This window comes from Kogia breviceps, chromosome 6 (genome assembly GCF_026419965.1).
Source record: "Kogia breviceps isolate mKogBre1 chromosome 6, mKogBre1 haplotype 1, whole genome shotgun sequence".
In the NCBI taxonomy this organism is placed as follows: Eukaryota; Metazoa; Chordata; class Mammalia; order Artiodactyla; family Physeteridae; genus Kogia; species Kogia breviceps.
The window spans coordinates 142,714,877-142,742,867 of record NC_081315.1 but is presented as its reverse complement, the minus strand read 5'-3'; the positions used below and the strand labels follow the sequence as shown (position 1 = coordinate 142,742,867).

Below are 27,991 nucleotides of genomic sequence, written 5' to 3'. Positions count from 1 at the left end.
CAGCTCTGGAGGCGCTAGCCTGCTGTGTCTTCCCTTCCGCCTGGCAGAAAAATAAAGCCATCTCTCTCTTCCTCCAAAACCCCTGGCTCTGTATTTCTGTTCGGCCTCGGTGCACAGGGGAGCCGATATTTTGGCAACACCTCCTCCTCCCTCCCCTAGCTCAAGAGGATTTCTAAAATCCTTACTTGAAAGGTGCTGTCTGGTGAATAATGGCTACCGCGCGAGGGCCTCTGTGCCCCGGGACTCAGGTGCTCTTCGACAATCCCATGAAGCAGGTGCCTTGAGAAACCCCACTCTGAAGACGAGGAAACTGAGGGTCAGAGAGGGTCTGGGACTTGGCCGGGTTCACAGCTGGTTAAATGATGGACAGGTATGGAACCCAGGCCCGTCTGAGCCCTGTACCCATGTATTTCACCACCAGGGGGTGCGTGTGTGCGTGTGCGTGCGTGTGCGTGCGTGTGCGTGCGCGCGTGTGCGTGTGCGTGCGCGTGTGCGTGTGCGTGCGCGTGCGTGTGCCTGGTTGTTCCAGGGGGCATTCAGAAATCCGACTTGGTCAGGACCACACGCAGGGTGGCCTTACTCCCTGCAACTGTCGGGGAAAGGTACCCTCTAAGTGACCCCTGTCAGTGACCAGAACAGAGCGCCTGCTTCAGTCTGGGGCATTTCCTTCATGGGGTCAAGGGTCTGGGGAGCTGGGTCAGCCCCTCCTGGAAGGCTGGTGGGCAGGAAAGGGAACAGAGCCCTGGGGCGCGGGGGGGGGGGGGAAGGAGAGAGGGGGGAGGGGAGGGGGGAGTCTGCTGAACCTCCCCACCCTAAGGCAGACCCACCTACCTGGGAAGGCGGATCCAGTGTTTATGGGGCTGTAACCTCACAGTTCACTGGCCTCTGACCAGGACCCTCCCCCCCACTCCCCCCCATCCCCCGTCCTCAGAGAGTCTCTCAATCAAATCCACCCCAGTCCGCCCCGCCCTTCACCTTGTTTAGAGCTTCCTGGGGACAAATTCCAAGGCAGCTGGGCCCGCCCCTTCTCTCCGTCACCTCTCGCCTCCCTCGACTTTGGACTTGGCACTCTCGGGGATCTCTCCCTGCCTGCGCTCCTGCGGACGCTCTGCCGGCACTCCTCCACCGGGAGTGGGAGGGGGAGGGTCCCGTCCCCTCCGCCCGGCGCCCAGGCCCTTGCGCTTCCCCTGCCCAGTGCTGGTCACAGTGGGGATGGGTGACTCTGCTGTCCCACTCCTGGGCTGCTCGCCTCCCAAGGGTAGGATGGGGGTCCCATTACTCTGGCTGTGGAACAAATTACCCCAAGACTTCGTGGCCTGAAACCACCACTTATTACACTCACAGATTCCGTGGGCTGGGAGTTTGGGCTTGTCTGGGACCTCAGCTGGAGTCACCTGGAGGTTTGTTCAGGTCGCGCGGTCGATGCTGGCTGTCCAGTGGGCCCTCCACGTGGGCTAGCAGGGGGGGCAGCACCCACTTCAAGATGTGGGCGGTCTGGGACTTCCCTGGCGGTCCAGTGGTTAGGACTCTGCACTTCCAGTAAAGGGGGTGCGGGTTCCATCCCTGGTGGGGGAACGAAGATCCCACATGCCATCAGCCAAAAAAAAAAAAAAGGTGGAGGCGCTCCAAGGGGTGGGGGGCATGGACCCCCCCGACTGTTTGGTGGGAGCTGTGTAGGGAGGGTCATTTAGGAAAATACAGGGCCAGCCCGCAGCAGGTTCTCAGGACGTCTCTGCTGTTCTGTTGAGCCCACATAGCCCGGCTGCAGCTTCCAGAAGAGGAAACTGAGGCCCAGGGCACTCGCTCAAGGCCGTCACGTGTGGGACGCCAGTTCCACTGCAGGACACTGCCCCCTAGTGGCCAGAGGCGGCACGTCCAGGAGCCGAGGCTGAGAGTCTTGGGGGGGGCGGGGGGAGGGGCGGGGGCGGGGCTGGCCCTGCCCCTCCTGGACCAGCGGGCAAACTCTTGAACCTCGGCAGGTTCTGCAGAGTGCGGTCAGCTCACATTTACGTCGTCGTCAGTCTCGGTCATCCTGGTGACCCTCCCATCAGTGACATCCTTAGAGATCTCCACTAGAGGCAGTGTGGTACAGACTGGACCTGCTGAGTGGCCGTGGGGTGACCGGATGGTCACAGTGTTAAAGTCCACTCTGACTTATTTGGGGAAGCCATCAGTGACTCCCGTGGTCCCCAGGATAAAGGCCACAGTCTTTGAAGTGGCTTGGGAGGCCCCACCCACCCCCATCCTCCCCCTCAAGCTCAAATTGTCAAGACCCCAGAGGTTCCCACCACTTGAAGTCCACCATCAGCAGAACAAGAGGCCCAGGTTCTGCAGGCCTGTGGGAGCCAGACCAACAGCCCAGCTGCAGGTTCCTTGCTCCCATCTCGTGCTTAGCCTATTTTTTTTTTCTTTTAAAAATGTAGGGCTTCCCTGGTGGCGCAGTGGTTGAGAGTCTGCCTGCCGATGCAGGGGACACGGGTTCGTGCCCCGGCCTGGGAGGATCCCACATGCCGCAGAGCAGCTGGTCCGGTGAGCCATGGCCGCTGAGCCTGCGCGTCCGGAGCCTTTGCTCCACAACGGGAGAGGCCACAACAGTGAGAGGCCCACGTACCGCAAAAAAAAAAAAAAAAAAGTAAAATGCAGTTTGCCAAACTGAATTATAAGTTGATTGCACAATTATGACCCCACTGTATTATATGCTCGCTCTGGCTCTGGCTCTGTGTGTTTGCACTTGCTGTTCCCTCTGCCAGGACTGCCCTTCCCCTCAAATCTCTCTCTGGCAAACTTCTACTCATCCGGCAAGGTTCAGCTCAGTCATCACCTCCTCCAGGGAGCCTTCCCTGACTGCCCACCCCAACCCCGGACCTCATATAGAAGGCCAAATTTTTTCTTGTGACAACCTAGATGACTCTTTAGCTGTCTCTCTCCTCACTGTCCCTTGAGGTCAGGGACTGGGTCTGATTCACATCTGTGTCCTCCATGCCTAGACCAGCACCCAGAACGTGTTATGAACTCAAAACAGTGTTTGTTGAATGAATGAATAAAGAATTGCCTGTAGAAATGAGACCATCCAGGGGCGTGGCTAAGAGCTCAGATGCTGGAACCAGCCTGCCTGGGTCCAACTTCCATTTTTGCCACTAATAGGCTGTGTGACCTTAGATACTTTCCTTGGCTTCTCTGGGCCTCAATCATCTCAAAGGCTAGGAGAGTCTGAAAGAAGTAGGCCAGCTCTTATCCATGCATTTTCATCCAGCAGTGAGTGTTTTTTTTTTTTTTTAATCCCAGCTGATTCTAAGACTGGGAGGAAACATTAAAAAGTATAAAATACAATGGGAACACTGAGATGCAGAAAGCGTCCTGGAGTCGGAGCCTTGACGTAGCTGGGTGTGGCCGAGAGCAGGTCCCCTCCCTGCTCCCTTCCGGGAAATGTAAGTCCTGCCCTCCTGAAGTGCTAACTACGGGCCAGAAAATCGATTAGCTCGTTGAATCCTCAGGTGATCCTTTATGAGTATGATCACTGACATTTTATAGATGGGGAAAACTGTTTCCCAGGGGAAGACAGCTGCAAAGTGGTGGAGCTGGGACTTGAACCCACGCAGTCTGGCCCTTGAACCAGTCAGTCACTCAGACGCTTCACTGTACCACCCGCTGTTTGCCATTCCCTGCCTTCTCGAGATTCAGCCTCCCGCCCCCCGTGGCTGGGTCTCCCAAAGCCCTCACATTCCTCTATACTTCAGTATGCAGGGGGCTGTGTCTCAACACACACATGCACACGCACATACGCGCACACGTGCGTGTATCTCCACCTGAAAGGGTGTGGCTTCCTGTCCTCTCCCTCTGTGCAAGGGTCCTGGGTGAACTCCACTGTCACTGTCCCTGGTTTGTCCAGCGAAAGTCAGGACAAATGGCCAGGAAGCGGGATCCCCACGCGCAGGGGACAGACAGCCAACAGCAGGGCCACCGGTGCCACGCCTTGTTGTTCCCTGTGCCTTAGCTGATCTACTCCCGATTACGCTCGGGCTGCCTCCCTCTCCTGGTTCAGGTCTCAGCATGGATGATACCACCTGCCAGAGGCCTTCTCCATCCTGGACCATCCCGGGAGTGGGGGGGCGGGGGCGTGGCTGGAGTGCTTTTCCAGTATGCAGGGCACCTCCGCTCACAGCCAGATTAGAAGCAAATGACATCTTCTCTGTGTTTCTGCTCACCATCTGAAAAGTGGGGTTCACCTCTGGGTCCTCACCTGGTAGAGTCTATGCTGGCTGTGGAATGTGGAGAGAGGCAGAAGGGAATCGCTGGCCAGGGCCCCTGGGAGTTGAGGCCACAGAGACCAGGGTCCTGCTGCCTGGGGCAGAGCATCCAGCCAGCACAGAGCCTGGAACCTGGGGGAGAGGAAAGGGGTCAAGGCCTCTTCCCTAGAAGGAAAGAAAGACATCGTGAGACCAAAAGGAATGAACTCGACACAGCCTGGGTGGAGCTCAGGGGCTTGGGCCGTGTGGACAAAGCCACTGTCAACAGAGCACATGCTGTGATTCCATTTACATAACACTCTCAAAATTAACAACAACTGTGTGTGTGTGTGTGTGTGTATGGTACTGTGGAGAGCAGATCAGGGGTTGCCAGGGGTTGGGATAGGGAGGGGGATGGGGCCATAGGGAAGAGCATAAGGGAATTTTTTGGAATGATGGAGCAGTTCTGTGTCCTGATTGGGGCGGCGGTTACACAAATCTATGTGCAATAAACTTCATAGAACTATATACAAAGAGAAAAGTAAGTGCGTGGAGAAACAGGAGAAATCCAAATAAGGTGTGTGGTTTAGTTAGTAGTATCATGCCAGTGTCAATGTCCAGGTCTTGGTCGTAGCGTTATGGTTTTGTAAGATGCTGTCACTGGGGGAGCTGGGTGAAGAGCACAGGAGAGCTCTCGGAATTATCTTTGCAACTTCTCTGCAAGCCTAAAACTACTTCAAGGTAAAAACGCTCGGAGTGCTTCATCCAACAACAGCAGGATATACACTCTTCTCAAGTTCACATGGAACATTCACCAGGATAGACCACAAAATACACCTTAAATTTAAAAGAATACAGACTGGGAATTCCCTGGCGGTCCAGTGGTTAGGACTGTATGCTTCCACTGCAGGGGGAATGGGTTCGATCCCTGGTCGGGGAATTAAGATCCTGCAAGCTGTGTGGTGCGGCCAGAAAAATAAATAAATGAAAATTAAAAAAATAAAAATAAAAGAATACAGATCAGATAATGTACACTCTCAGATCTCAATGGGATTAAACTAGAAATCAGTAACAGAAAGATAGTAGGAAAAGTCCAAGATACTTGGAGATTACACAGGAGTCAAAGAAGAAATCTCAAGAGAAACATTAAAAGATTTTGAACTAAATGAGAGTGAAAATGCAACTTACCAGAATTTGTGGAATGCAATGAAAGCAATCCTCAGAGGGAAATTTATAGAATTGAATGTATCTATTAGAAGACACATCTAAAATCAATCATTTCAGCTTTTAGAAAAAGAAGAGCAAATTCAATCCGGAGTAAGCCAAGCTGGCCAACAGGGACACGAAAAGATGCTCAGCGTCACTAATCACCAGGGAAACGCAAATGAAAATCACAGTGAGATAGCACCTCACTCCGGTCGGAATGGCTGTAATTCCGTAAGCCCACCCAGCTGAGAAGTGAACCAGGGGTGCCCGAGGCCCGCACACAGCACCCTGGTAAATCACTCCTCCTCCTGGGTGGTGGGGGAGAAGGTGAACAGGAAGACAGGGGCACGGAGCGCCCGCTACGGTTTTGTTATCCCTGGTGGCGCTTCCGCATCGTCACCATCACCATCTACCCTGGGAAACCTTTACCTCCTCACCACCTCACGCCATCGGGATGGCCACTGTCGGAACAAGTGTCGGTGAGGGTGTGCAGGAGCTGGAGCCCTCGTGCGCTGATGCTGGGGGTGTCAACGGAGCAGCTGGGTGGGAAACAGTGTGGAGGTGCCTCAAAAAAATTGAAAATAGAACCACCATGTGATCCAGCAGTTCTGCTTCCGGGTACACACCCCCAAGATTGAAAACAGGATCGCAAAGAGATATTTATACCCCCATGTTCATAGCAGTATTAGTCACGGTGGCCAAAAGAGGCGGAAGCCGCCCAAGTGCCCATCAACAGACGGATGGGACTTCCCTGGTGGCGCAGTGGTCGTGAGTCCGCCTGCCGACGCAGGGGACGCGGGTTCGAGCCCCGGTCTGGGAAGATCCCACGTGCCGCGGAGCGGCTGGGCCCGTGAGCCATGGCCGCTGCGCCTGCGCGTCCGGAGCCTGTGCTCCGCAACGGGAGGGGCCGTGACAGTGAGAGGCCCGCGAACCGCAAAAAAAAAAAAAAAAAAAAAAAAAAAAAATTCCATCTGTAAATGAAACATAGTCCCTTTATTTCTTACTCACGTCAAATTTTTTTAAGAAATATGAGAGGGCTCCCCTGGTGGCGCAGTGGTTGAGAGTCTGCCTGTCAATGCAGGGGACACGGGTTCGTGCCCCGGTCCGGGAGGATCCCACGTGCCGCGGAGCGGCTGGGCCCGTGAGCCGTGGCTGCTGCGCCTGCGCGTCCGGAGCCTGTGCTCCGCAACGGGAGAGGCCACAACAGTGAGAGGCCCACGTACCGCAAAAAAAAAAAACAAAAAAAAACACAGACAGATGGATATCAGACATTCCCTTGCGGCCCAGTGGTTAGGACTTGGTGCTTTTGTAACAGGGAAGAGCCAATCCTGATTCCATGTTGGATCTGCTTTTTACTTTTTTACTTTTTTTTTTTTTTGGTGGTATGCGGGCCTCTCACTGTCATGGCCTCTCCCGTTGCGGAGCACAGGCTCCAGACGCGCAGGCTTAGTGGCCACGGCTCACGGGCCCAGCCGCTCCGCGGCACGTGGGATCCTCCCGGACCAGGGCACGAACCCGCCTCCTCTGCATCGGCAGGTGGACTCTCAACCACTGCGCCACCAGGGAAGCCCGGATCTGCTTCTTTACTTTAACCTTTGCTTCCCGTTGCTTTTGTTCACTAAAAGGATACTGCCTATACACAATGGCCTGCTTCGGGGAACCCTGCCACTCTGTCTGAATGTTAAACCAAAGTGCCTTTGGTCAGGGAAGCATCCTGGCCCTGTCCACCTGTGAATGGCTGCGAGAAAGATGAAATTAACACACCCCTCCCCGAAGCTGGCCATTCCAGGAGATATTTGCGAGACTTATGGTCTTTTTACTTTACTTCCCCACCTCCTCTCCCTCTCTGTTCTCTGAAAGAAACTGGCATCCAAACACTGAGAAGATGGTGTTTTGGAGACATTAGTCTGCCATCTTCTGGGTCTGCCGGCTTTCCAAAGAAAGTCATATTCCTTGCCTCATCACCTCATCTCCCGATTTACTGGCCTGTTGGACTCGGTAACACTTTCACTGCCGTGAGCCCGGGTTCGATCCCTGGTTGGGGAACTAAGATCCCGCAAGTCACATGGCATGGCCAAAAACAAAAAAACGGATGAATAAGCAAAGTGTGGTCTATCCATACAATGGAATATGACTTAGCCTTAAAAAGGAAGGAAATCCTGTCACACACTACAACAGGAATGAAACTTGAGGACATTATGCTCAGTGAAATAAGCCAGTCACAAAGAGACAAATACTTATGTGACTGCGCTCATATGAGGTCCTTCCTTAGAGCAGTCAGAGACAGAAAGAGACACAGAGACAGAGACACAGAGACAGAAGCTGTAATGGTGGCCACCAGGGGCTGGGGGAGGGGAGGGAGTACAGAGGTGTTTCACGGGGACCGAGTTTCTGTTTTGCAACATGAAGAGTTGTGCAGATGCATATGGCGGTGATGTGAATGTACTTAACGCCACTGAACTGGATGCTGAAAAGCGGTTACGATGGTAGATTTATATTATGTGCATTTTACCCCAGTTTTTTTTTGGAAAAAAGAATAAAAACAACGATTGAACTAAAAAATCAGTTAGCAAAAATAAAAGAACACTTACGTTCACAACTTAGATGCCTTCCTGAACAATCTTATAAAGCAGTAGTGCTGGCACTTGAAACTCAGGTGTCCCAAACTACTGAGAATTGTGACATCACTAACACCCCCCAAACCTCCCATCCTGCTAGTTCTTGTCTCAATTAATAGTGTCACAGGGAACAACGTGCTATTAAGACAATCTATGGGGAAGCATTTCCACAATCTAGAAAGTGACAGATATTTGGGGGTGAGGGGGAAGGAAGGTGACGTGTGTGTGTGTGTGTGTGTGTGTGTGTGTCTGCTTTTTTTTTTTCCGAGAGAAGACTGAAGCCGTTTTTCTCGTTTTGCCAGGACAAGGAGCTGAATGAACACCGGGGGAGCCTGAAGGATGTGGCCCTCGCCATTTCCGCGCTCCTGGCTCTCTGCGTTTTGCTCCTCCATCCCCCTGTCTGTCCCCTTTCATTCACCCAGCAGACGCGTTTGGAGTGCCTACCCTGTTCCCAGCGTGGTGGCGGGTGCGCCACTGATCCAGGGCTGCACGAAACGGACAAAGACCACTCTCCTTGCCCCAGCAGGTGAGACAGAAAAAACAAGCCAACAAATAAATGAGCAGGCTCATTCCGGGAGAGAGAAGATCCGCGAGGACAGCAAGCAGGGCGAGGGGCGTTGCCCTCAGCTACCACGTCCTCCCTCCCACGCCCCGGGCGGGCAAAAAGAGCAGCGAGCCGTGCCTTGGGGCGCAGCTGTGGTCCTCACACCGTGAGCCTCTCGGGCGGACGGGGCCTGGTGGCGCTGCCTGCCAGTGCTGGTGTGTTAATTTCCGGAAGGCTGGGCTGGACCAGCTGCTTTCAGGCGGCTGTTCCCGTTCCCACAGCTCCCTCTGCTGGAAAGGAGCTGCTCCTGCAGCCGAGGGCAATCCCGTAGTTACAGGGGCGACAGTTCCCGGTTATTCCCTTCCTCTGGCCCCAGGGTCTCATGTGACCACAGACTGACCCCTCCCCTTTGAGGATGAAAATCGTAACGAAAAATCTCTCATTCTAAAAGAGATGCATTTCCTTTTCTATTACTGGGACTAAGGATTTAGGTCACTTTGTAAGATATTTTTTTAACAGTTTTTAACTTTTTCTAAGTCTCTTTAGAAAGATAGTTCTACAAGTTCTATATCAATATCCCTGAGGCACGGTTAAGAACGCAGCCTTCTTGGAGCCCACAGGATTGCTTGTACGGGTTTAACAAGTTCAGCCCATGAAATTTGGATTGGATTAGGTTGGTGTCTGACCTTCTCTGCCACTGGCCTGTCCAGCTCTTGGGAGAAGAACCACGTCTTATTTCCCTTGGGGTCCTCAGCCCTCCTGTGGTGATTGATTTCCCAGCAAACATGTGGCTGAGTTACTGTATCTGCTTGCCTCCGATTCCTTTTGGGGTGCCTGGCTTTCGTCTAGCCGTTCATTCTCTCCGCCAATCTGAGTCATTCATTAAACGGGTATCTGAGTGTGCCGGGCACGGTGAGAATACAGCCAAGGAGAAGTGGGACCTGCCAGAGCCCATGCCCGCCTGGAGGTGGGCAGACAGTCATCGAATAACGACCCAGACACAGAGGTGCTGAGTGCTATGAGGGGAACGCGCTGGGCGTCTCCCAGGATCCAGGTGAAGCTGGAGAGATGTGAGTGAGTGAGAAGAGAGAGGCCCAGGACCAGTGAGGGCGTGGGGGCCAGATCCTGCAGGCCTGGCAGGCCATAGGACAGATTTTGGATTTTATTCAAACATAACAAGAGAAACTGATGGGAGTTTCGGGCAAAACCCAATATATCCGATTTCTGGAAAGACCCCTTGCGCCGCTGTGTGCTATATGAAAAGTGGCTTGGCGAGGGGATGGGGGAAGCAGGAAACCACTTAAGAGAGGGCTGAGTGGCCCAGGTGAGACGGGGCGGCAGTGGGGACAGACACAGAGGATGCACTGAGGATGTTTTCGGGGGGTGCTGGGAGGCACACTGATGAATCGGATGTACGCTCTTACTATTCACAGCACAACACTCCTCGTCCAAGCCCTTAGAAGATGCTGCCATGAGTTCATGAGGCAAAGTTCCTGGTAAAGAAAGCAGGGGTCACAAGGCAGACAGGACAGATGTTAGACCCAGGTCATTTTTCTGTCTCCAGAACGGAGGTTGGGGGAGCCAGGCACACCCCGCTCTAGCTGCCACTGCCCCCTTCAGACCTCCTCCTGGTTCCCTCCTCTCCCACCCCTGACCAGCTAGAGAGTTAAGAGGGCCCTTCTGGATCTCGGAAAACTGTCCTTCCGCCTCTTCCTAAGTCGGTAACAAGCTGAGAAGTTGCAGCTGCGCTGCACTTGCTCGTTACTAGTGACACACAGCCAAGGACGGCTGGTGACGAGGACCCCGTCTGCCTCCCGGAGCCCACTTTCCTCCTTAGTCACTCTCAGCAGCTGGAAGAAATCCTTACGAAATAACGCTTCACCTCTTCCTATGCTGTCCCTCCTGACAGCTGTTTAGCTAAGCTAGTTAAAAACTTTTAAGTTCCAGACCATTATTAGTTTTTTCCTCTCAGTACGCCCCTCGTACGTCCCGAGCTGTCTGACTCCAGGACCCCTACTCTCACGTGCGTGATGGACACACCTCCTCACATATGGTCCAAGGCTCATATTCCTGAAAGTTCTGGCTTGGAGGATAAAAAGCCACCAGGTACCACCTTATTCCGCGTGTGAATTTTATTTATTTATTTGGTTGTCCCGGGTCTTAGTTGCTGCATGTGGGCTCCTTAGTTGTGGCATGCGAACCGTTAGTTGCAGCACGCATGTGGGATCTAGTTCCCCGACCAGGGATCGAACCCGGGCCCCCCGCATTGGGAGCGTGGTGTCTCTGCCACTGCGCCACCAGGGAAGGCCCACGTGTGTGAATAAACAGCACCCAATTTTATGTGTGCTTCCAGGGTGACTCCTGTACGCCCGAGGATGCCTTTGGACGCACGAGGGGACGTCCTAGGTACGGAAGCTCTAAGTGGCTACTGCGCTCTTGGGTGCAGGGATGAAGAACAAGCCAATTGCACAGGAACTCAATACCCTGTAACGACCTATATGGGAAAAGAATCTAAAAAAACCAGCGGTTGTATGTATACGCGCAGCTGATTCACTGTGCTGCACAGCAGAAACTAACATTGTACATCAACTAGACGCCAATAAAAATTAAAAGAAAGCAAGCTAATCGACTCTAGGGTGACTGGTGGTGTGCTCCTCTCAACCTTTATTCGCCCCCATGCCCATCCCTGCTTATTCTTCTAGAAGGTGGGGGAACGCTAGACCCCGGCAGCAGAGACAGTCTGCAGGAGTCACCAGAATGACAACACACCCCGCTCGCCCCCAGCCTCAGCACTGGGGGCCTCCCTCCCAACTTGCTGCTGACTTAGGAAGAGGCGGAAGGACAGTTTTCCGACATCCAGAAGGGCCCTCTTAACCCTCCAGCTGGTCAGGGGTGGGAGAGGAGGGAACCAGGAGGAGGTCTGAAGGGGGCAGTGGCAGCTAGAGCGGGGTGTGCCTGGCTCCCCCAACCTCTGTTCTGGAGATAGAAAAATGACCTCGGTCTAATATCTGTCTTGTACTATGCAAACCAGCTTCCAGTCCCCATTCCCAATGAGGCCCTGCACTAATCTCTATGTAGAAACCTCAGAAACAACACCGAATGACTAAGAGAATTTCAGAACCCAAGGTCCCTTAGAGATAAGGTGCACAGATAATGATGTAAATTATCTTCCAGGGCTTCCCTGGTGGCGCAGTGGTTAGGAATCCGCCTGCCAATGCAGGGGACACGGGTTCGAGCCCTGGTCTGGAAAGATCCCACGTGCCGCGGAGCAGCTAAACCCGTGTGCCACAACTACTGAGCCTGCGCTCTAGAGCCCGCGCACCTAGAGCCCGTGCTCCGCAGCAAGAGAAGCCACCGCAATGAGAAGCGTGCGCACCGTGACAGAGTGGCCCCTGCTCTCCACAGCTAGAGAAAGCTCGCGTGCAGCAACGAAGACCCAATGCAGCCAAAAATAAATAAATAAATTTATTTAAAAAAAATTATCTTCCAAACCAGGACTTTCAGGGAATTCCCTGATGGTCCAGTGGTTAGGATATTGTGCTTTCACTGCGGACGGCCTGAGTTCCATCCCTGGTCGGGGAACTAAGATCCCACAAACTGCATGGTGTGGCAAGAAATAAATCAATAGTCTATTATTAGCTTTAAAAACTGTTAAACTGCGGCTTCCCTGGTGGTTCAGTGGTTAAGAATCCGCCTGGCAATGCAGGGGACACGGGTTCGAGCCCTGGTCCAGGAAGATCCCACATGCCACAGAGCAGCTAAGCCCGTGCACCACAACTACTGAGCCCGCGTGCCTAGAATCCATGCTCCGCAACAAGAGAAGCCACCGCAATGAGAAGCCCATGCACCGCAGCAAAGAGTAGGCCCCGCTCATCACAACTAGATAAAGCCTGTGTGCAGCAAGGAAGATGCAATGCAGCCAAAAATAAATAAATTTATTAAAAAAACAAACAAAAAAAACCAGTTAAACTGAATTTCATTCTTTTACTGGTTATTATACTTTTAATTTTATCAACCCAATTTACTTTTTTGTAGGTAATGCATGCAAATATCTAATATTATATATTCTTAATTAACTTACTTTATAGCACACTTGTTAACTTATGCTTTCTGGAATTTGGGGTTTCTATTATGCAAATATTAAATCTCACCTTTAACAATTATTCTAACTTTTCATAATTTCTCTTAATTACTAAGTACTTTTTTTTTTGGCTGTGTTGGGTCTTCGTTGCTGTGCGCAGGCTTTCTCTAGTTGCAGCAAGCAGGGGCTACTCTTCATTGTGGTGTGCGGGCTTTCTCACTGCGGTGGCTTCCCGTTGTGGAGCACAGGCTCTAGGCGCGTGGGCTTCAGTAGTTGCAGCACGCAGGCTCAGTAGTTGTGGCGCATGGCTTAGTTGCTCAGTGGCACGTGGGATCTTCCCAGACCAGGGATCGAACCTGTGTCCCCTGCATTGGCAGGCGGATTCTAATCCACTGTGCCACCAGGGAAAACCCCTACTTTTTTTTTTTTTTTTTTTAATTTTTTGTGGTATGCGGGCCTCACTGTTGTGGCCTCTCCCGTTGCGGAGCACAGGCTCCGGACGTGCAGGCCCAGCGGCCCTGGCTCACGGGCCCAGCCGCTCCGCGGCATGTGGGATCTTCCCACACCGGGGCACGAACCCGTGTCCCCTGCATCGGCAGGCGGACTCTCAACCACTGCGCCACCAGGGAAGCCCCCTACTTTTTAAATATTAACCACAAATTAAAAAACCATTTTAGTAATACACGTTATGTAAGGAAACTATTTCCATATTCAGTGAATATGCAATAGGCATATACTGATTGCTTACAGTAGGTACCCAGCAGTCGCCAAATACTTAATGTAGGTTACCTGTTCTTTCCTCTTTTAAATTCAGGAGTTCTTTAATTTGTAATCAGTGAACTACCTGAATAAAAAATATAAGTGTGTGGGACTTCCCCGGTGGCGCAGTGGTTGAGAGTCCGCCTGCCGATGCAGGGGACACGGGTTCGTGCCCCGGTCTGGGAAGATCCCACATGCTGCAGAGCGGCTGGGCCCGTGAGCCATGGCCGCTGAGCCTGCGCCTCACAACGGGAGAGGCCACAACAGTGAGAGGCCCACGTACCCCCCCCAAAAAAAAATCTGCCTGCCAATGCAGGGGACACGGGTTCGAGCACTGGTCCAGGAAGATCCCACATGCTGCGAAGCAACTAAGCCCGTGCGCCACAACTACTGAGCCTACGCTCTAGAGCCCGTGAGCCACAGCTACTGAGCTCTCGCACCTAGAGCCCGTGCTCTGAAAAGAGAGAAGCCACCACAATGAGAAGCCCGTGCATCACAATGAAGAGCAGCCTCCGTTCCCGCAAGTAGAGAAAGCTTGCTAGAAGCAATGAAGACCCAACGCAGGCAAAAATAAAATAAATTTAAAAATATATTTTTCACAATACACAGCTGAGAATATACCTACTTTACAAACCTCAAAGATCTATGATAAACGACACAAAAGCAACCGACACAAAAGCAACCTAAGCTCTATGCTTCAGTTCTACTACCTAGGAGGACCACCTTATAAAACAGATTAAAATCAAGATCAAAGCCTGTTGTACCTGCAAGGGATCTTTAAGATTCCACGTCCCCAGGGTGAAAGAACACAATCCTAATACCAGTCATATTACCACACAAATAATTTATTCACTTTGAGGAGAAATAAATATTTAATACTGTGAACTTTCTTTATCCCACTCCTAAAATCAGATACTCAACGTGTCTATTTTCAAACAAGCAAAAAGGAAAATACGTACAATCCTTTTCAGATGGAAACCCCTTCCAATAAAATTTAATTTTTTATTAATATTTAATTATAAACCAAACGTTGGGAATCATATATAGACACGTTTGCTATGGACAAACTAAGACTGTGAGGTCATACTTTCCAAAAAACTTCAGAATGAGTTGCAATAGATCAATACGTTTTCTCAGAAATTCTATGATTTCCTTCGGTTTGCAATCCATTATATGGAAAGTTTAATATAATTTTAAATAATTTACCATCTATCCTATACGTAAGCTATTGAAAACTGAATCACTATTAGGATCGAATTAACAAGGCTTTAAAGGCTCAGTTTTCCTAAGGGAAATATACAAATATATACAAATATACAAATCTTGAAAAGGTAATACTGTTAGTTGAGCTGTAAAATCCATAGAAATAACAGTTCTGCCACACTGCCCAGGTAAGTTCATTCATTTTGCTTTCCCGATGCTCCCCAAACAAGCAGCTTTGAAGTTTCAAGTTTGAACTGGAAGACGTAGAAAATCACACATCCGTCGTGAAATGATGAAGATACTGAGAAATCAAGTGTGCAAATTTACAATTCCATACTCCAACATCATGTATGTCTAGCAACAGGATTTTCAACTGATTTGATTACTACTCGAGAGAATTTCAGACCCGTCCTCTCGCAGCGCTGTCCCGCGGACTCAGACCTGAGGTCTTTCGCTGCAACAAGGAAAGTGGTCTTCGGTTCGAAACACGGCGGGGGGTTCGTAGCTGGTCCCCTGGGACCTGCTGGAGGGCGCCTTGTTGAAGAAGGAGGGCACGTTAATTGTGCGCAGGAGTTTCCTGAACGTACTGGGGAACGTCCCCAGCTCGTCCTCCGCCCTGGAGACCTGCTCCTCCAGCCTGGCTACACTGGCGCCGATCATCCCGACGAAGGCCTCCAGCCGGTCGATCTTGCTGTACACTCTCCGCATCTCGGTGGCCTTGGCGTAAATGCAAGGCACGCCCTCGCTGACCACGTGGGAGGAGTCGCCGCGCAGCATGTCCAGCATGCCCACAAACTCGTCCACCCTGGTGAGCAGGTCCTCCAGGCTCGCGTCCAGCTCCTCGACCTCGGGCCGCGCCCCCGCGCCAGGCAGCAGGCAGGCGGCGTAGCCCGCGGCGGCGCGGCGCAGCAGCGGCAGGTCCCGGCTGGGCGCGCCCGACTCCGGGCCCTCATCCTCCCACGGCACCGACGCGCTGCTGTGGCTCTGGGACACGTTACCGCTGTCCCCGCTCCAGGCCGCCACCTGGGGCTCGGCCTCCTCGGCCGGCCCCTCGCAGCCGTCCGCGAAACGCTCCATGGCTCGCGACTGACCCGGAACGCCAGCCCCGCTTTCGGCCTCTGCGCGCGCATGCGCACGCAGAGCACGCAGCACTACTTCCGGCCTCTGCGCGAGCACGTACACGCGCGCACACCCGCCCTTGCTACTGGCCTCCTCTGGCCCGCGCATGTGCACGCGCACCCATATCTGCTTCCAGCCTCGGAACGCTCATGCACGCGCGCTGCGCTGTCCGCGCGCAGGTGCTCACGCTCACAGCGTGTCGGAAAAACACATGAACGTGTTGTGGGGGGGCGGGTAACAAAACCAACGTGTTGGGACTTGCCTGGTGTCGCCGTGGTTAAGAATCCGTCTGCCAATGCAGGGCACAAGGGATTGAGCCCTGGTCCGGGAAGATCCAACATGATGCGGAGCAACTAAGCCCATGCGCCACAACTACTGAGCCTGCGCTCTAGAGCACGCGAGCCACAACTGCTCATCACACATACCACAACTACTGAAGCCCGCGCGCCTAAGCCCGAGCTCCACAACAAGAGAAGCCACCGCAATGAGAAGCCTGTGCACCGCAACAAAGAGCAGCCCCTACTCGCTGCAGCTAGAGAAAGCCCACGCGCAGCAACGAAGACCCAATGCAGCCAAAAATAAATAAATAATAACGTGTAACAGGAATACAATAAAGTTTGTGTATCTTAGGTGTACTCATTGATTGTTTTTTACATATCCATACAACCACATAACCTCCAACCAGGTCAAGATATAGAACATGTCCAGGAACCATGACGGTCTCCCCGAGGCTGTCCCTAGTTTCTTCTTGCTATTTATAGTTAAATGAAAGAGAAGTGAGATAAGCAAAAGGAAGGTTTGTTAAACCTTGATTCTTTTTTTTTTTTTTTTTTCGGCCGCGCGACTCGTGGGATCTTATTTGGCCGCACAGGGATCGAACCTGTGCCCTCTGCAATGGAAGGACAGAGTCCTAACCACTGGACCGCCAGGGAATCCCCAAACCTTGATATTCTTGCTGACTTTGAAAGTTCTCAGCCTCTCCAGATGGCTAAAATAAAGAAACAAAATTAGGGACTTCCCTGGCGGTCCAGTGGTTAAGACTTCACCTTCCAATGAAGGGGGTGCGGGTTCGATCCCTGGTTGGTGAGCTGGGATCCCGTATGCCTTGCGGACAAAAAAAAAAAAAAAAAAAAAAAACCAAGGCGTGGAACAGAGGCAATATTTTTTTTTTTTTTTTTTTTTTTTTTTTTTTTTTTGGTGGTACGCGGGCCTCTCACTGTTGTGGCCTCTCCCGTTGCGGGGCACAGGCTCCGGATGCGCAGGCTCAGCGGCCACGGCTCACGGGCCCAGCCGCTCCGCGGCACGTGGGATCTTCCCGGACCGGGGCACGAACCCGTATCCCCTGCATCGGCAGGCAGATTCTCAACCACTGCGCCACCAGGGAAGCCCCAGAGGCAATATTGTGACGGGACTTTAAAAATGGTCCACATCAAAAAAATCTTTTAAAAAAAGAAACAAAATTAAGAAATAGCTTTATAGTAAAGATCAAATCCGGGGTACTGCCAAAAAAAAAAAAAAAACACAAGGAGTTGTGACTGTAAAATACCTCTTAATCAACAGTCAATCAAAGAAAGAAATGGAAAATTTTATTCGAGCCAACCTGGGAGACAGTCTTTAAGAAAGCTCTGAGAACTGTTCCACCTTTTAGAGGTCAAAGCACAATTATATGGTTTTGAGACAAAGGATTATACATCAAAGTAACATACTGACGGTTTACATAGCCCAGATCTGCACGTGCAAGGCAAGCAGTGGGTCATCATGACCGCTAACGGCAGCGGTCCGCAACCTTTTGGGCGCCGGGGACCGGTTTCCTGGGAGACGGACGGGGGCGTGGGACGGTCCCGGTGGTAACGCTAGCGACGCTCACTCGCCTGCCGCTCGTCTCCTGCTGTGCAGCCCGGTTCCCAACAGGCTGAGGGCCGCTGGCGTTGGGTACCCCTGCCTTACAGGACTGAGAAAGGAAGGTTTTCTCCTAAGGAGTTCCCTCGCTAGTGCCAGGAGAAAATTGCTTTTTTTTTTTTTTTTTTGCAAGCAGGCACTCCTGCGTCTTCTAAGGGAATCTTGTCACTGTATAATGTAGATGCACAATGCACACTAAAGAGGGATAGTGGCCCACATAGGCAGAGAGAGAACTGTATTTAAAATTTTTTCTTGTCCTGCCCTAAAAGTAATTGTATTTCATCAAACCCCTCCCCTTTGGTTGCCTAATTTGTTAAATAAGAAAACTTCTTTGTCTAAAAAATTTCCTCCCATTTTCCAGTTGCTGAATAATTATGGGTTGAATGGAGAAAACTTAGAAAACAGTTAAATGTTGTAAAATCATTTTTAAAAAGCTCAGAAAAATCAAAGATGGCAGCTCAAAGTACCATTCAGTCAGAACAACTTTTTAAAAAAACTTATTTTTGGCTGTTGGGTCTTCATTGCTGCGCGCGGGCTTTCTCTAGTTGCAGCAAGCGGGGGCTACTCTTCGTTGCAGTGAGCAGCTTCTTACTGTGGTGGCTTCTCTTGTTGTGGAGCACAGGCTCTAGGCGCACGGGCTTCAGTGGTTGCAGCACACAGGCTCAGTAGCTGTGGCTCGCGGGCTTAGTTGCTCCACGGCATGTGGGATCTTCCCGGACCAGGGATCGAACCTGTGTCCCCTGCATTGGCAGGCGGATTCTCAACCACTGCGCCACCAGGGAAGCCCCCAAATAACGACTCTTTAAAAAGATTAAAGATGTGCCTCTCAGGGGCTTCCCTGGTGGCACAGTGGTTGAGAATCCGCCTGCCGATGCAGGAGACACGGGTTCGTGCCCTGGTCCGGGAGGATCCCACATGCCGCGGAGCAACTAAGCCCGTGAGCCATGGCCGCTGGGCCTGCGCGTCCGGAGCCTGTGCTCCGCAACGTGAGAGGCCACAACAGTGAGAGGCCCGCATACCACAAAAAAAAAAAAAAAAAAAAAAAAGATGTGCCTCTCAGAGCCTCTCAAACAATAGAGTCTTTGGGACTTTTGTCTAATAGAGTGAACCCCAGTGAGATTCACAGGAAACCTACAAAGTATTTTAAGACTATCATATTAGAAGAAACACTGCAGCTAGAAGGGACAGAGATGGTACAAAATGCAAAGGCTTCGGACACCCCAAATTTCTAGAAGCATGAAGCAGGCTGAGGAAATTACTCATCTGTAAATACATACTACCTATCATGAAAAAGGAAGTATGACTCAAAGGGCGGAACCAAGGGCCCAGATGATAGAGCTGAGAGCCATGCAGAATAATTCGTAGACTTTTGAGACTGAACTGCAGAATTACTATGCCCCAGTGACTCCTCTGTGCCTCCCATTTCGCCCCTTATTTGAATAGGAATGTTTGTAACGGTTATCCTATGCCTGTCCCACAATTGTATATTGGATGTGTCAGGGGCATACAACTTATCTCTTTAAAGTTCTACAGATCAAGTAGAACTATAGTCTAGGTGCTGGATTTAAACTACGATCATGACGGCTCAACCACATCTGACCTACAGAGCAAAATTCTGGACTTGGAGATGCTGCTACAATAGGATGTAACTTTTGGGGCCTTTGGGTGGGGGTGCGGCTTGCACGTTGGAGGGACATGAATCGTTAGTGGCCAGAGAGCAGACTGTGGTAGCCAGCCTTCAAGATGAGCCCCAACGATCTCCATCTCTTGCTGGCCACACTCTTGCATATTCCTTCCTGTTGAGTGTGTACTGGACATAGTGACTTGTTCATAACAAATAGAAAAAGGCAGAAGTGGTGGTGTGTGACTTAGGGATTAGGTCATAAGAGGAGTTGTGTGTTACTCACCAGGGTCCCTGGCCTCCTTGATCTATAGAAATTGATAAGAGGCCAGATAAGAAATTCAGGCAAGGCTTTACTGAGGCTCCTGCTGCAGCGGGGGGAGGGGGAGTGAGAACAAGTAACAGGTTCCCTTGCTCGCTCCCCGGGGTGGGGTGGGGGGCGAGCCGCTTCCTTATATGGGGTGAGGGTAGAGGTGTGTCCTGGGGTCAGCCGGAGGGGTGGCTTAGGAGGTCTGCCCACCCCTTAGGTGGGGTTGAGTGCAGGGGGCGTGCTCAGTACCCTGCTTTTGCTCCCGGCTCTTCAGAAGTGGCAGTTGCGTTTTCAGTGTTTTTGTATCTTGTTGTCCATAATTTGCCCCAACTGCACATGCCTGCAGTTTTCTTTTTTAAAAAAATTAATTAATTATTTATTTGTGGCTGCGTTTGGTCTCCGTTGCTGTGCGCGGGCTTCCTCTAGTTGCAGCGAGCAGGGGCTGCTCTTCGTTGCGGTGCTTGGGTTTCTCACTGCGGTGGCTCCTCTTGCTGCAGAGCACGGGCTCTAAGCGCATGGGCTTCAGTAGTTGTGGCGCACGGGCTTAGTTGCTCCACGGTGTGTGGGATCTCCCCGGACCAGGGCTCAAACCCGTGTCCCCTGCATCGGCAGGACACGCAGTTACTTTTGTTTCTTTGTACCGTGTTGCTGGAGGAGATGTCTGCCCAGGTGTGCGCACAGCAAAGGGCCCCAGGTCCCGGCCTGTCTCATCTCTTTCTCTCAAATCACTTGCTCTGACTCCTTGTGGACAGCTGTTGAGAAACTACATAGCAAGGAACTGAGGTCTTTTACCAACAGCCAGCAAAAAACAGCCTCCTTCCAGTGACAACAGGAAGTGGATCCTCCAGCCCCATTCAAGCCCAGCGATGACTGCAGCCTAATTAAATGTCCTAAGCTGAAACTATGTGAGATTATAAATATCTGTTGTTTTCAGCTGCTAAATTTGGGGGTAATCTGTTAGGCAGCAATAGACAATCTACCATTGAAGGAATATTCTACAATTTATTTGTTTTATTTATTTATTCTCTGGCTGATAAACATTTATGTTGTTTTAGCTTTAGGGCTATTATAAAAAGCTCCTATGAATATTCGTCTATATATCTTTTTAAAAATAAATAAATTTATTTATTTATTTATTTATATTTTTGGCTGCACTGGATCTTCGTTGCTGCACGAGGGCTTTCTCTAGTTGTGGCAAGCGGGGGCCACTTTTTGTTGTGGTGCGTAGGCTTCTCACTCTGGTGGCTTCTCTTGTTGCAGAGCATGGCCTCTAGGGGCACGGGGTTCAGTAGTTGTGGCACGTGAGCTCAGTAGTTTTGGCTCAAGAGTGCAGGCTCAGCAGTTGTGGCACAAGGGCTTAACCCGTGCTTGAACCCATGTCCCCTGCACTGGTAGGCAGATTCTTAACCACTGTGCCACCAGGGAAGCCCCATCTTCTATATATCTTTTTGCGGATAAATGTGCTCACAACTACCGAGCCTGCGCTCTAGAGCCCGCAAGCCACAACTACTGAGCCCATGGGGCCACAATTACTGAAGCCCATGCGCCTAGAGCCCGTGCTCTGCAACAAGAGAAGCCACTGCAATGAGAAACTCGCGCACAGCAACGAAGAGCAGCCCCTGCTCACCGCAACTAGAGAAAGCCTGTGTGCAGCAACGAAGACCCAAGGTAGCCAAAAATAAATTTAAAAAATAGAAGTGTCTTTAAAAGCAAACAAACAAAAACCTGACAGACCTTGCACTTCTCTGATGGTGCAGTGGTTAAGAATCCGCCTGCCAGTGCAGGGGACACGGGTTCGAGCCCTGGCTGGGAAGATCCCACATGCCGCGGAGCAACTAAGCCCGTGCGCCACAACTACTGAGTCTGCGCTCTAGAGCCCACGAGCCACAACTACTAGACTCGCACGCCTAGACCCTATGCTCTGCAATGAGAAGACACCGCAATGAGTAGCTCCCGCTCACAAAAAAAATAAAAAAACAACCCCCCCACCCACCAAAACATTGACACACCTACAATGAGAGATGGACAAACCCAGCACTAGAGCAGGCGACCACAAAGCCTCTCCGTGCGTGACTGACTGCTCAGGCAGGTAAGAAGACTTGGGACATCAGACAAGGATGATTTAAGGGGCCACGTTAAGGAAGTCTTCATCCATTCTTCTCCGAGTATCTGTGCAACTATGGCTGTGGGAGGTGAGGAATGCGGGTGAAATGGGTGTGACGTCCAGGACACTGAATAAATGGTAAGGATGACTGTGCCCGCCCCAAGCTCAGGACGCCTGTAACTAACCAAGAATGGTGTCGTGGGTATTACCAGATGGCCGTGGGGCGGCATCTGTCCAGTAGCCTTTTTCCAGTTGGAGAGAATGTCTCAGGGTCTCCCTGGAACCCAGGCATCTTCTGCCACCTAACGAAACTCTTAGTTCCAATACAGAACCTATCTGGAAGTCCCAGTGTAGCTGGACCATAAAAATAAACTCTCGAGAGACTATGAAAGGGCCTGAGACACCTGTTCTCCAAGCTCCGCCTCAAGGGGCAGGGCTAAAATTGTCCAAGAGGTGGCTGGTTACTTTACAGAAATCTCCAACAAATGGAATGCCAACTCCCAAGAAAGCTCAAAGACAAGACAGTGCAAAACCATTATTCTTTTTGGCTCAGAAAGAGACCGTCACTTGTCCAAGCTGACACGTTAATAAGCAAGTGGCAGAGCCAAGAGTGGAACTGGCCCTCCGATGCCAACCCATGCCTTCGGCACCATCCACTGTCTGCTGTACCGTCAGCTGAGTCAGGAGCTCTTCCCCGGAGCAGCTTCCCTCCCGCTGGGCTCAGACGGCAGACACCGCCCTTGGGTCCCAAGGTGCAAACTTCACGCACCTGGTTGCCGCCAGTTCACCATCACGGTGCCCAAGACCCCAAATGCCTTTGTCCAAGGGACTAGCTTAGCTGAGGAAACACCCAGATGCAGAGGCCTCAGCAGTTCTGTACTGAGAGGGTGGGGGCCAGTCAGACTGGAACCTTCCACACGCCTTCTCCTCTCCCCTGCCCACCTCTCCATACAGCTTCCATAATCTAGAACCTTCCCCGCGCCCTGGCTGGGTTAAATGCTGCCTCCCCGTTCCCCACCCCCTCCACTTGCTCAGTCTCAGCACTTGTCACTCACCGTGGCAGGGTCTGTTAAACTGGCCATCTCACCCACCATGGTAGAAGCCCTTTGAAGGCGGCAGCTGTAGAAGAGTTGGGGCTACAGCGTCTAGCGCGTATCAGCTCTCCCATATATAGTCCAGTGTGCGAACGAGCGGGTCAGTGACTCTCACTAGGGAACCGACTGTGTGGCGGTGTCCCATGCACCTAGTACATCGCCAGCAAAGTATCTGCTGAATGAATAAATGAACGAATACATAAGCGAATCCACTCTATGAAACGAGCTGGTCAGTGTCTGCTGGAGACTCAGAGGACATGTGGAGCGCGGGACCTCAGCAGGAGGAGGCGTGCCTGCATTGGGGCTCCCTGATCCCACCGAGCCCCCAGGGGTTCCTCACGCCTCTCCGCAGCCTAGACGGGGTCTGTCACGCCCATTCCGAACATCCCCGAGGCCAACCCGCGCTCACTGCTGCACCCCTCTGTAGAGAGCTCAGCATCGCGGACTGCTGTTTAGAAAACTGCTGAAGACCAGGCTGCTGAGACAAGAGGCAGAGGTGCGCCGGGTGCCAGCTGATGTCACGGAAATAGCTCCGGCGCCAGTCACTTCAACGCTCCTGGGCAAGTTCCTGCGAGTTTTTTCAGCCCAAGTTTCCCCACCCGAACAATAAGGATAATAAAATGAGCCCTGAAACGTGCGAAAATGAGGTAAGGTATGTTAAGGGCCTGATCCCAAGTAGATCCTTGTTAATCCAGACTTTTGCTTCTTATTTCACACACCCAATCTCCTGTTATTGGACATTCTCAGCAGGTACAGGAGCTCAGCTGGGAAGGTGACAGCAGGAACGGGACCGATGCTGTTTTCACTTCCGGCCGCCTGGGAGGCCTTCGGATTTGGCCCATCCCATGCCATTCACATCCTAAGACTCATCTCCCCCCTCATGGGTTTGCTGAAAGCAAAGGTAACAATCCCAATTACCACTTGTTAAAGAAAGGAAATGTATGTCTTTGAACTAAAAGCACGGTTGCCTCAACAGACACCACATCAAAGACAGGGACTCACAAAGAATTCCCCGTATTTCCACCCGCTGCCCTTTTCCACTCCACGCCGCTGCACCGTCATCCACTGTCTGGCCAGGACAGGGACCGCGGAGGGTAGGGCTCCCAGACAGGGGACGTGCGGACCCTCCGTCCTCAACCCCCAGGCACCCCCAGCCCTGTCTGGCTGCATTCACAACAGTCCCGGGTACTATTCACTGGGTAACCCATGGCACCAGACACAATCACCCTTTCACTAAGCAAGGATGACAGGCTCAGGGGGCGGGTTGGATCTGAAACTGGCGGCTGCAGTTCCAACTCCGACAGACATCACAAGCAGGCAAAGGAAGTTCGGGCAGGGAGGTGGGTCAGGCCCTCATTTTCCCACTGTGCAATTACAGCAGGAACACCTCCACCTTCACTGCACACCCCCGCCCCGTCCATTTTCCGTGACCATATTTGCATTTTCTAAACCACAAACAGGAAAGTGTTGTTGACCTGCTCAAACCTTTCCATGGGTCTCCATTACCCTGCTTCTCAAAAGTTTTCAGCAAACCACCCTTAACTTCAGAAGGCCTTGCTACCCGAAGCGTGGTACCTGAACCAGCAGCAATGCCATTACTTGGGAGCTTGAGAGAAATGCCTAAGTCAGGTCCTTAACTATAGGATTAGAATCTGCATTTTAACAAGACCCCAGGGGTTCAGAAGCACTTTAAGTTTGAATATCAGCATTGCTCCAGAGGCTCAGGACAGGGCAAGAAGCAGCTCCAAGTGGGAAACTTCTTTAGACAGTGGTGTGTCATTTTAAAAATTAAAAACATACTTTTTCTGTCAAACATTCAAGTAAGTTGACTATTCAGAATGCATCAATATATCCCTTGGCAACAGGTGCCCTACAGCGCATCTAGGTACAGCCCAGAGCACAAGACCCCAGGTGGAGAAGCACGGACACACATAGAATCAAGTTTAAACTCTTCAAAGCCGCATGAAGACCTCCACAACCATGCTTCCTATGTCCCTCATTGCCTCCCTGTTCTCTCACAACACCCCAAAGCCCTCCCCACCATGCCACGCTTCTACCTGCCTACGGACCCCAGGGTCAGTGCTGTACCCTTAGTCCCTGGGCCTGGGCACTTGTGCCTATGCTTCCAGGCCCAGATCAAGAGTCCTTGGGTCTGAAAGCTTTTTCCCTCAGACTCCCCGAGGCTCTGGTGACTCTCTCCTCAGTGCTCCCACCACAGCATAAACATGGGGTAGCCAAACCTCTTCGATGCCTTCAGCTGTCCTGGTATACACTTACGATCCCACACTAATTACTACTAGGGCCACCCTTCACTCTCTTTTGTTTTCTTTTCTTTTCTTCCCATTTTTCACCGTGCCTCGCGGCCCGTGGGGTCTTAGTTCCCCAACCAGGGATCAAACCCGTGCTTTCTGCAGTGAAAGCTCGGAGCCCTAACCACTGGCCTGCCAGGGAGTTCCCAACACCTTTCACTGTCAAAACTGCCTCGGGGGCTTCCCTGGTGGCGAGGCGGTTGGGAGTCCGCCTGCCGATGCAGGGGACACGGGTTCGTGCCCCGGTCCGGGAGGATCCCACGTGCCGCGGAGCGGCTGGGCCCGTGAGCCATGGCCGCTGAGCCTGCGCGTCCGGAGCCTGTGCTCCGCCGCAACGGGAGAGGCCACAGCAGTGAGAGGCCCGCGTACCGCAAAAAAAACCAACAACAACAACAACGAAAAAACTGCCTCGGTTTGACAAATGACATGACCGCCGTAAACAGGCGCTCAGGCCATGAGGCCCAGAACCATGGTCGAATCGTCGCACATCCACACCCAGGTCCTCAGCACACCCCATCCGCACCGCCTTCAGGATGCTGTCCACACACGTGCCCGCGCCCGCAGCGGCCACTCTGCTCCCAAGCGCCCCAGCTCTCCGCGGGCTGCTTCCCTCACTCCCGTCCTTGCTCTACTCACAGTGATCAGTTCTCAGCGCGGCAGCCGGACGGCCTCTGCGCACGTGGTCAGACCCCGTCCCTCCTCCGGTTAAACCCTCAACTGCTTCCCAGACCGCTCCTTCTGACCCACCGGCTACGGCTCTGTCCCACGCCACGCGGGGCTCCGGCTACTCCTCACCTCTCTGCCCTGTCTGTCCCGCCCGGCTGGAGCGTTCTGTCCCTAGACAGCCCTGTGTATATTCCACACACCCGTCTTTGCCCAGATGTCACTGTATCAGAGATGTCCCCTGACCGTCCTCTGTAAGACAGCAGTGCGTCCCCAGCACCCTATCTTCCAGAGCCCCTTCTGCTTTTTCTACAGAACTTCCACCACTATCGGTGTTATTCCTCCCCCTGCCTTACTACAGCCCGGCGCTGTTCTAAGTTTCTTATGAATATCAGATCCAAGTGTACGGGCACTTTGTTCCCTGGTGTTCCCCAGTCCCTGGGGGCACTCAATTTGAACACATTTCCCCAATCAGAAGTATCTGACCTCCTTTTGACAATGACAACAATCAAGGAGACACTGTCATTCTGAAAAAGGTTTATATATCTCAATTTTTCTTGGCCAACTCAATGGTTTTGGTCACTTGCACAAAGACTCTAAAAACTGGCTTTCAGCCTTTGTTTTTCCGAGCCAATGAACTTCATCATAACAAGCTAGAGCTCTGACCTCGATCCCTGTGACGTCTGCTCTGATGACCTAGCCTGGACATCATCTAAACCTAGAAGATGCCTCCTACTATCAGTTTGGGGCCTACCGTGCCCAGCCAGCTCCATGCTTTCCTCCCCAACCCTGCCAGGCTTCTGCAGAGGTCACATGCCTCTGTGGCAGAGAAGCCCCTCAAAGCATAATTATATTATATGAAATAAGTTTAGCCCGAAGTCAGCAAACACATGTAGTACCTAGCACTCACCCCCCATTTCAGGTTACTCACCAGACAGGTTACAAGATGTACACCAGTTAACATGCCACAGAAAAATTATAATTCTGAAAAACCAACCAAACAAAGAAAACCAAAACAACACAGCTCCCCTCCGCCGACGTGCTGGACTGCAAAATCCCCAAATTCAGACACCACCACTGGGCGAGCCCAACAGCCCCCGCTTCTCAATCTTATCCAAAGTAGCGACACCCACACCCTTGACTGGGGTTGGGGTTCTTGCTTCGGCAGCTGCAGCCAAGTAGTGCCTTCTTTCTTGCCGAACTCTGACTTCAAGTCTCTTTCTTGGGTCCCAAATTCCAGGAAGCATTAAAATATAGCAAAGCACAACAGTATACTTTCAAACTTTAAAAATACAATAAAATCACAGTAACAACAATAGGACCACCCAGCAGTTTACAATCTAGGCCTTGTTCCTGTTCCTTTACATAACGGCATTTACTTAAAAGCTGTCTTTTCCAAGCTGAATGCAACTAACAGTCAAAATCCACATATGACAATATAATACTGAAACCATCTACCATACTGGTACTGGAGATTTAGTGTCTAACAGGGCGAAAACGCAGAAAAAAACGTAGGGAGAGAAAACGAAAGACTTGGTTTCAGCCTCTCCAAGCAGTCAGCCCTCCTTACCAGCTGAACGGAGTCCATCAGCTGATAATCGAGACTACGAGCGGGGGAAGTTCATCAACACAACGTAAATTCTAAGACTCTCATACCGAGGAGGCAAACAAGCAACCGCGACCACCCGTGCAAAATGCGACCGCTTGCCCTAAGGTCATCTGAGGCGGTGCAGGCGCATCGCAGCCGGTCTCTAAGGCGCCCCCTCTTCTTTTTTTGGCCCTACGGCCGGGGTTTTCACCCCAGCGACTGAGCTGGTCCACTTTCTGCATATATTTTACTAGAAGGGGGTCTTTACGGTTCATAACAACATATCAAATCATTTTCTTCTAATTGCCAACGTTAAAAAAATAAAACGATATCTAAGCGAGAAGCTGAGCGGGGTATTATCCTCGTTCCGCCCCCGCCGCCCAGCGCGGAGGCTGCGATGCCGGGCGAGCCGGGCTCCCCTCCCCGCTCGGGCCGGGGCCCACCCACCGCCGCATCGTCAGTCACACCAGCTCCCGTGCATCCGCCGCTGCAGCTCCGCGGCCCTCCTCGCCGTCAGCGCGGCGTCCGCCGCCTCCGCCTCCTCCACGTTCTCGCACTGCCTCACCACCCTCTCTTCCGCCGCGGCGCCGCACTGCGGGCGGGGTCCCGGGCGCGGGCCTCCGTGACCCCCACCTCCCTCTCCCGCA

The 27,991-nt window shown here is 52.0% G+C and overlaps 1 protein-coding gene and 1 long non-coding RNA gene across 2 annotated transcripts; both read right to left on the bottom strand.

Moving 5' to 3' along the window:
* Positions 1–191: 191 nt before the first annotated feature.
* On the bottom strand, positions 192–27,991 carry LOC131758285 (uncharacterized). Its single transcript, XR_010841154.1, has 4 exons — positions 27,792–27,991; positions 4,241–4,412; positions 1,343–1,563; positions 192–295 (listed from the first exon to the last, which is right to left on the bottom strand). It is a non-coding gene; the product is annotated as an uncharacterized lncRNA (long non-coding RNA).
* On the bottom strand, positions 14,259–15,951 carry BLOC1S4 (biogenesis of lysosomal organelles complex 1 subunit 4). The gene has a single exon (XM_059066241.2). The coding sequence runs from the start codon at positions 15,862–15,864 to the stop codon at positions 15,073–15,075; it is 792 nt and encodes a 263-aa protein (XP_058922224.1). The 5' UTR covers positions 15,865–15,951; the 3' UTR covers positions 14,259–15,072.

Bases quoted from the DNA above. Each gene is read 5' to 3' on its own strand.
- BLOC1S4 (XM_059066241.2), bottom strand. From the start codon at position 15,864: ATGCGCGGGCCAGAGGAGGCCAGTAGCAAGGGCGGGTGTGCGCGCGTG.